The following is a 9,270-nucleotide window of genomic DNA, read 5'->3' as shown; positions in this document are numbered from 1 at the left end:
CGTTTCTCTCAGATTAAAGTGAATGGGAGAAGCTTTACAAAAGATCCATTACAAGTGGGAAACCAGGTAAGTTCATTGAGGCTAAAGTTCTTCCTGAACCATTTCATTATGTCGTTGAGAGTGATGATCGAGAAGATATATTAAATTTAAAATAAAAAATGAACCCTTAAACTAGGGTTGTCAATTTAGATGGGTCGGTGGGTTTGGGCCGGGTTAATGTATGATAATACTAAAAAGCTGCTCAACCCAAACCGGGCTAACCTGATCAAAACGATTTTATTTTTAAAATTATTTTAAATTAAACAAATAATAACAAAATCTCACTTATACATTATTTAAATTTAGAAGTCTCATTGTTGAAAATTAAAATTATATTTATTAAATTGAATAAACAATTTTAAAAATTACAAAATACTGATGGAGATTTATGACAATAAATTTTTTCCAGACATAAAATATATACGATATTTCTTAATTATATAACCGAACTTGGCAATATTATAGGTCCAATCCAATATAACCCGAATCCGAAAACCCCCAAACCAAATATGATCTTTTTGGGGTAGCTCCATATCATGTTGGCGGATAAGTCAAATTTTGACACCCCAGCCTGAAACACTTGGAAATTACAGTAAAATAGTAAAATTTTCAGAATACTTTAAAAAAAATACATAAATGATACAAAAGTAACTTCTCTCTTGGCACTCCATTTCTATTATTATAAGCATGGGAACCTCTCATACCTACCTCATTCGCCCGACTTGGTTTGTTTAAAATAAATTTCTTTTTACTTCAAATCTTATATTATATTATTTTTCTTGCAAATAACAAATAGAAATTACAAATTTTACTTCAAACAAAAATATCACATTTACGTTTTCAAATTTAAAAGCTCCGTTATTGAAAAACATCCGATAATTGATGGAAATTAATATTTTAAAAAATGTGCTCGTAAACATGATAGGTGCTTTGACTGATTCTGGCGCTTTGACTGATTCCCGGGCTTTGACCGAAAGGACAGATCATTCGGGCCACCCAATCCCATGACCCGTCGCTGTCCTCAAATTTTCTTGGACTCTAGCATGCATCTCCCCAACCCTACACCGCCACAACTTTATTTATACGATACGAGTGAATTGAGTGAGTTGGAGGGGGACAATATACCAGATCCGATAAGAATTTTTTTTGGATAGATGTGCAAGGAGTTATATCTTGTGGTAAAGGTATATCTCTGTATGATATGGTGCGACCGTAGCCTGTTATTTATAGGAGAGAAGATGGTAATGTCATCGTTTCAATGCCTACCTACCACTTATAGCCATGTCACATCCATTTCATGTTCTTTCCATCAGTTCTGTCATGTACGTTTATCGAGGTAAGATTTTAAATGTTCTCGCACTCGAATGCGACACTACTATCGAGGCTTTCCGGGTAGTGAATCATCAGCCGGGAATTTGCCCGAGAGCTCGGGCCTCTGGTTGTCCGGGTGGATGACTTCCCGGGTACTTATTTGCAACTCATGAACCCTTTCCGACATCTTACCATGATTCGGGCTTGCCATTTAAGGTCCTAAGTCCTCCATGACCCGGGCTCTTCCAGCGATATCAGCATTTACTATTATCACTTTTTTTTAATGTATATACAAATAAATTTAATAGGATATTTAGGAAAAGGAATGGGTGGTATTCCTTTGGACATGAAAGCCAACCATTATAATTTTCAAAGATAAACAGTTTTTCTGGAAGTCGGAAGTATTTCATCTAAAAAACACATTAAAATGTTTTTCAACTGTAATGAATGTTGATTTTAATTTGTTGAAAATGTATAATTGTTTTCACAAAGAAGTAATAAATCATTTTATTTTTTAATTAAAGAGTTTTATATAATATAAATATAAATTATATAAAAAGAATGAAATTATATTTTGCTAACCAGCTGCATTAAACAAACAGTTGGCAGCATTATCGGTCTTGAAGAGCTTCTGCGGTGTTGAATAAGGATGATAATTGGCGGCAGTGGCACCACTTCCCGGCGGAGGGGCTGGGACTCCGAAAACCTGGGTGTTGATGTTCGCTTCTCGCGTACCCTTGGCTCTCCCGATTAGAAAACAACCAAACCCGAACAATAATGAAAAGAGGATGAGTGGCAGAGATATCACCATCATCATATATCCCACATCGATCTCTTCGAGTGTAATTGATTAAACTGATCTCTCTGTGCATCCGGAGAAACGTGACCACTAAAACGAGGTGGGATTAGAATGTATTCGTATGGAAGAAGAGAAATTCGGGGGTTTTAATAATGATAACATGAGATTTCAATCTCCCAACGATAAGCTGTACGACGTTCATGACTTGAATTTGCTGCCACGGTAAACTAAGTGTTGGCAATATAACAATAACTGTGTTGGCATCCAAGCGGGTGCAGCTGAGTTGGCACTCGAATAGTGGATTAAGAATTATGACCAAAGAGTGTGTGTGTGTGTGTGTGTGTGTGTGTGTGTGTGTGTGTGGGTTATTGGATGGGAAAGCGAGTATTTTTTTATTAGTTAGGGAAATAAATTTGACGTGTATCAAGAAAAATGGAATTCACAAAAGATGGGCAGCGAGGCTTGATCACTAAGATTTCAGGCTTATTCAAGAAATTTAATTAATCGAACATTAAAATTTGTTCAAAAAATAGGATTCTTTTTATTTTCATTTTTATTTTTAGCTTAATTTCTCACAACCTTCAACAACTAAATCGCTCATCCATCGTAAGCAGTCTACTGGTTTGGAACTTAAATTTATATTTATTTATCTATGTATAAATATTAATTTTAATTCAATTCAACTCAACTGATAAATTTCTATCCCAATAACTTATAATTCAACTAGGGAAAAAAAAACAGCACATTCTTACATGACATAAAACCGACAGTAAAAAATAACGATCCTTTAGAAAAAGAAACTAAATATCAATTTTCAATATAATTTCAAGAATATATCTCCCGAAACACCGCTCACCTCTGAAAATGGGACCAAATTTGATTTCTTGCTATTTCAAGATGGGATTTAAAGATAATATCTGTGTTTTATTCAGAAATTAGATATTTTAGGGAAATTTAATGGTGTACGTTTAGCACACTATCCCAAGATTGGGAACTTTCATGCTACCGAGAATACAACATGAATACAACTGAAGGTTAGCATTTACCTTAGTATATGAAATCCACTAAAAAATCAATAGTTCTCACATATATCGATAAATGTTCATGTTTAGACGATGCACCATTCGTAGTGCTAATAGCATCTCATTTCCCCATATTTTGACACCAAAACTGTGCCGAAATAAAACTGATAATTGGTAATTACCTAAAAAAATTAAAACTTGCACTAAAAATTTGAACTAAGACACAAACACTCAGAACATTTCGGATTTATTGAAAAATAAACAGAGGAAAGTGGTCAACCAATTATCCGATAGTGTTATATTCAAGTCACACAAAGGTACTCCAGAGGGTGTTGACCATATATGGATCGAGAGTATGGGTATGAGTAATGCTCTAATTAAACTTGCTGTTTATTCACACATCACAAGTGCCACAATGGGATATTTTTGGCAAAAAATAAAAAAATATTAAAACAAGACAAGACGTAGAACAACAAAACGGTACCATTACATCAACTTTTAGTATCTGTTTTAGAACTTCAACATTTCAGCGCTGCAGATTTCTTCGCCCAGTACTGTCGAAACCTTTGTCTTGCATACTCAATATAGTCGAAATCTATTTTGTTAACATGTTCCTGATACAAGTTTAAAAAGATTATGAGAAGCTTGAGGGGTTTTATTAGTTTTAGACTGTTACAAAACCAGCAAAAAATGTTGGCACATTCTGATGTCTTCAGATCCTAAAATAGTGACACCAACTTAAACCGATTGGCTTCATCTTATTCTCATTAAAAGGAATTTTTCCGAGAGAAATAAAACATAAACACAATCAAATTTGAACGCAGATTAAGTATTAAAAGATGTTGATGCGCTGGGATATTGAAATCCCGGAATATCAAGGAGTTTATGTCGCAAATACCGAGATTATGCCCCATAAGCCCCAGAGAAGATGGCTTGCAAGAGTATATTTCTCCACTTGCTCTACTAACTGCTCAACCTCAAAGTCACTAGGTTGACGGCCTGCACAAAACTCTGGTGGTTCAAAGGAAATTCATAGTACATCTTACAGTTTGTTTATGAAACGATTCACGTCAAAAATAAAAATCATGCTGATTAACTTATCAGTCAATAGAGTACCTGAGCAACTCAGATATATACGCAAGAATGTTTGACGCTCTTTTAAACCTGGCTACACAGTGAAGATATTATTTTTCAAAAGGGATTATTTTGCATATCCCCTATCATATTGCTAGAGGAATAAAAGCGGAAAATTACCTGGATATTTACTGTAGTCCAAAATATGAGGGGTTTCTGTATGGTAGTCAGCAGCCATCTCACAGAAATGATTCGCGAGATCGAAGGCTATGGGGTTGTAACTTGCATATTCATAATCCTACAGTCCGTGATTGGTAACATAGATCAAAAGGCAATAGACATATTAAACAAGATCAATGCAATATGACAAAAACTAAGCTGGCTTTTATTTTGCCTTGATATTTTGCATTAGGAAGCAAGTACAATGTATCCTAAGTCCAAGGAAATTTGCAACATTAGAATCAAGATACTGTGTGGATCGAACAATTTCAGCTGATGGATTTGGAAGAGTATACAAGAGATCTAGTTTCTTAAATTCACGTTTAACAATAATGATTTTTGTGTTTTACAATCATAGATAAAGTTGATCAAGCATTGCGATACTCACAATTATGGTAATTAATTTGGTTTCTTCATCCATCATTATGTTACCATATTGCAAGTCATTGTGGCAGAATCCTACAAGCTGATGAGCAGTAGTTAAACACTTCTTCAACGCACATATTTCATCATTCATGACACTCAACTGGAAGGCCTCCGCTTCTTGTGGCGAAGACAATCGTTTGGCATCTTTAAGCCAGTTACTGAACCATAAAAGGGAGGAACTCTAATGTAAGAATCTTTAAATAAATAATTCAGCTACATCAATCTATTGAATCAACTGCTGAAGAGGAGATAAACATACAGCAATCTATCCCAGAGGACAATGCTCTTGGACCCGGTCATATCTAGATTATGAAACTCCTTCATTTTAGCAGCTATGAGAGCAGATATCTCAGGATCACGCAGATCAGATGCTGTAAGTGTCTACAATGAGACAACCAAGGGAAGATGACATTTCAGCATTTTTCTTAACAAAGCCCAACACCCGTGCCAAGACTAGAGTTTTGGCACAAACTGCTGTCAATAAATAAAAATGATAATAAGCTAATGCCAAATGAGCATGTTTCATGAGCTACCAGCATGAATACCCATGAAATAATCACCCACTACCTAGGCTCTGGTCTATGAACTGATAGCAGAGACAAGATGCTTGAGTTGCCATAATAGAACCTCTCATCGTGTACTTTTTTTATTCAGCTCTTGAGAGCCCACTATCCGGCCAAATAGATTTCTTGAAGACACCCTTCGCCCCATGTCCCAACCACAAAAGACTCCAAACATAATAAGCCGAACAACTAAAAGATGTTGATGCCATCTTTGATTCTAGACATGTTGGTTGGAGCTCCTGAAATAGCTTTAGGAGTCGATGACATTGTCATGGCTCCTAAAAGCCTGAGCTTTCGGAAGAATCGACATGAAGTCAAATGCTTGAAATCCCAGAAACGTGAAATGTCATATATTCTGTTAAATTGATTTTGGGTGGCTTTGTTGGCTAAGCCTAATTTGTAGGTGTATACTTTTGAGTATGAACATATGCACGGACGTGTTAACATACCGAACTTGCAAGAAACATAGACGTGTATGAAAAGCTACAATCAAATGCATAACAGAGGAACATACACTATTTACAAGCAAATACAACCGGAAACAGCGCTATATCAAACCTAATGAACCTCACCCGAGCGCGAATGAACTCTTCGACGCGTCCAGTGGAGAAGCGTCCAAGCAAGAGAGGGCCTTGTCCTTTCCTGGACATGAATTCAAACGTGCGTATCTCGTTCTCACGATCGAAAAATATGTCGACGCCTTCACCGTAAATCCTGACCAGAACTTTCCTGGATCTCGGATGCAATTCAAGTGTTGAATTGGTGAGCCATTTGATCTGGTACACCTCGTTAGTCATAGCACCCTTGAGCGGAATCACTTGCAGCGCGTTCACGTCGGCTATGTCGTCCCATTGCGCCGCCACCGATTTCAATATCATCATCGCCTCATCCGGAATCCGATTCTCTTTTCTTTCACAATTGGTTGATTTATCCGTGGATCCCATAGATTAGGAACAAGGGACTGAGCTGTTTTTCGATGGTATGGAATTCGAAAGTTAGAGATTCAGCGAGCTTGAATCCGGAGGGAAAGTGGAGGAGGGCGAGGCGAAGACTGTTGACGAAACGAATACACGAACACCTGTTTGCAATGCCGTTGCCAGGTGGCGGTGTTTTACTGGGAAACTGAATGCACGTGTATTTCACGTGATCAAGTAGATAGTTTAATACGTGAAAAATCCGAAACGAGAACGTATATCTCCGATTTTTTTTTAGTTACGGCAGGTATGAGAATATTATTTTCATTTTCCAACTCATTTTAAAATAATATTAATAATAAAATTATCTTTAATGATAATAGAAAATAATAAGTTTGGTTCGAAAATCTCCGAATCCGTACTCGTCTTGCCCTATTAATATTTTTGAAACGAAGATCATGAGAATTTGATCTCCGCAGTTTCGGGTTAGGGAATCCTCGAACCCAGAAAAGCGGGAATCAAGGCGAGTACAGGGCAATGACCCTACTCTCAACCAAACTATTTTAGGTATCCCAAAAATTCATATAAGACAATGTTATTGGTCAATTTTGTGATACAGATTTTTTACTCGAACCAACACATGAAAAAATATTATTTTTATGTCAAAATATACTTATTATGATAGTTATGGATCAAATCAATCCGTCCAAATGAAATAAATATGTGATACCGTCTCACTAAAGATTTACTTATTATTTATATTTTTTATAATAATGAAACACATAGTTGTTATTTATCGATGTGTACGTGGTCAATTTTTGGGTTAATATAATAGTTTGTAAATCATGCTAACCATGTAAATCGTTTGGATAAATCTACGGACAATACAGTTGTCTGTAAACTACATTAGTCAAATAAATCGTACTGAAAATATTCTGATAGGGAGACAAAACGACTTAAAAAATCCGAAATTGTCTATTTACAAAATTAATATATATTATTCACATCAAAAATGTAAAATAATGATTACATAGGTATAGCGAATAGTTTTATTTTTGTGAACACGTAGAGTTGAGTATATCTGGGCAAGCTACACGTACGATCAACCTAAGATTGATTAATTGATTATTTATGAAAATTTAATTATTTTATGTTTTTATATAAATAATCTGTACTATTTGGTTGCTTAATGTTGTATTTTTTATTTATAGACTAGATTTTATTTTTAAAATTTTCAAATTTTTTTGTAATTAATATTATTTATAAAATTTATTTTAAATATTTAAAAAATAATTTTATTTAAAATTTTGAATGAATGAGAATATTAAAATATTTGAATTGGATGTTGGGTCGATAAAAAAAGTTGTTTGAGGTTTTTTTTTTTTGCTGTGCATAGATGAACGATGATTTTTTTATCCGACAAAGTAAAGATCATGAAAAAAAAATATGATTAGGGTTTGGATGCCCTTGGCTACCTTTGAAAGTGTCCAAGATTTGTGCTCGAGGGGGCCAATTGATATAACCCGTCAATAAAGCGACATTTGGATAGAATTATAGAAGAAGTATTATTTAATTTTAAATAACTTTAAATTATTTTTAAAATTGTAGTGTGTAGGGATATTTAATCTAGGGATATGTAACGAATGTGTCTCTGAAAACCTTTTTTTAACGACGTTGATACCCCATAGATGGGTCTAGCCCAGATGGAAGACTTGGATGGGCCCACTACTCTTGGCTCATCCCTAGCCCAAGTGGAAAACAAGCCCACCAAGGGCCCAGGTATTCTCCTATAAATACCAGGTTTGATTGTTCAGTTAAGCTATTCATTATATTGTTTTCAGCAGCGCCCTTAGCTGCTCCCCCCATATATCCTCAGTCTCTGACTTGAGCGTCGGAGGGGCTACGCCAGGATACTCTCCTGGCCCCCTCCTAACGGTCTTATTTGTGATTTCAGGCCCAGGGTAATTTTGAAGCCTGTGTCTGGATTAGTGACGCTTGCGTGGATCGGACCCTAAATTTTCCGTGAGTATCACTTGGCGCCGTCTGTGGGAATATCTGAGTTGAGACGTAGAGATGGTAGGGAAGCGAGGGAGTGGAAGAGCCACCTCAGCATCATCGCGTCCTCGGAGTGGACCCGAACCATCTCGCGCTGAGGTGGGACAGGAACAACCGCATCTTGAGACGAGACATGAACAACCTCGTCAAGAGGCCAGAACTGAGCAGCCCATCCACGAGACGAGGGTCGAGCAAATCCGTCCCAATGAGAATGTGGGAAACTTGACCCTGGAACAGCTGGGCCAATTTATCACCCGAACAGTGGATGAGGCCATGAAGAGGAATCAAGAGTCTATGTTTGTAGAGGAACAGGCCGCCCATCAGGAGCGGGAGGAAAATATTGAGGTCCATCATAGCAGGGTTGAAGAGACGCAACCCCTCCAGAGTGGGGAGATTAGTGAGATGGGAGAGATGTGAAAAGAGATAAGGAGGTTGAGGGAGCAGGTGGGAAGCAGGGCGCCTGTACCTAAGAGAGGAAGCCCTTTTTCACTAGCCATCTTGGAGGAAGGGCTTCCTCCGAATTTCCGACAATTAAACGTTGGAGAGTATGACGGACATACAGACCCTGAGGAACACTTGGGGAGATTTGAGAATGCGGCTCTGTTACACCAATATTCGGATGGAGTCAGGTGCAGGGTGTTTCTGGGCACGTTGGTGAGGTCAGCCCAGCAATGGTTTAATACCCTGCAGCCCAACTCCATACAATCGTTCGAGGATTTCTCTGCAGCCTTCTTGCACCGATTTTCCAGCAGCAAGAGGCATCAAAAGAACAATTTGAGTCTGTTTGTGATGAAACAGCAAGAGGCTGAAACATTGCGGGAGTTTTTCCAGCGCTTCAACACTGCAGC

At 37.1% G+C, this 9,270-nt stretch overlaps 1 protein-coding gene across 2 annotated transcripts; it reads right to left on the bottom strand.

Moving 5' to 3' along the window:
- Positions 1-3,351: 3,351 nt before the first annotated feature.
- LOC142555970 (putative choline kinase 2) lies at positions 3,352-6,560 on the bottom strand. 2 transcript variants are annotated; one of them, XR_012822487.1, is made up of 7 exons: positions 6,026-6,560; positions 5,150-5,271; positions 4,853-5,048; positions 4,426-4,543; positions 4,288-4,339; positions 4,070-4,170; positions 3,352-3,785 (listed from the first exon to the last, which is right to left on the bottom strand). XR_012822487.1 is itself a non-coding variant. In XM_075667155.1 (7 exons), exons 1-7 carry the CDS (start codon positions 6,395-6,397, stop codon positions 3,690-3,692), a joined length of 1,053 nt encoding a protein of 350 aa, XP_075523270.1. In that variant the 5' UTR covers positions 6,398-6,559; the 3' UTR covers positions 3,352-3,689. The 2 variants fall into 2 exon arrangements, 1 of the variants encoding a protein (XP_075523270.1); XM_075667155.1 differs by having other exon boundaries at positions 4,288-4,335; positions 6,026-6,559.
- Positions 6,561-9,270: the final 2,710 nt, after the last annotated feature.

The sequence above is a fragment of the Primulina tabacum genome, chromosome 9, assembly GCF_025594145.1.
Source record: "Primulina tabacum isolate GXHZ01 chromosome 9, ASM2559414v2, whole genome shotgun sequence".
In the NCBI taxonomy this organism is placed as follows: domain Eukaryota; kingdom Viridiplantae; phylum Streptophyta; class Magnoliopsida; order Lamiales; family Gesneriaceae; genus Primulina; species Primulina tabacum.
Note: the sequence above shows the minus strand (reverse complement) of the source record. Positions and strands in the feature narration are given on the sequence as shown.

What these genes read in the sequence shown, in the direction of transcription:
- LOC142555970 (XM_075667155.1), bottom strand. Translation starts at nt 6,397, where the DNA reads ATGGGATCCACGGATAAATCAACCAATTGTGAAAGAAAAGAGAATCGG. An exon ending in AAGAGTTCATTCGCGCTCGG is followed by an intron (nt 5,272 to 6,025) that starts GTGAGGTTCATT and finishes GTCTCATTGTAG; the next exon opens with ACACTTACAGCATCTGATCT. An exon ending in GTCCTCTGGGATAGATTGCT is followed by an intron (nt 5,049 to 5,149) that starts GTATGTTTATCT and finishes TTTATGGTTCAG; the next exon opens with TAACTGGCTTAAAGATGCCA.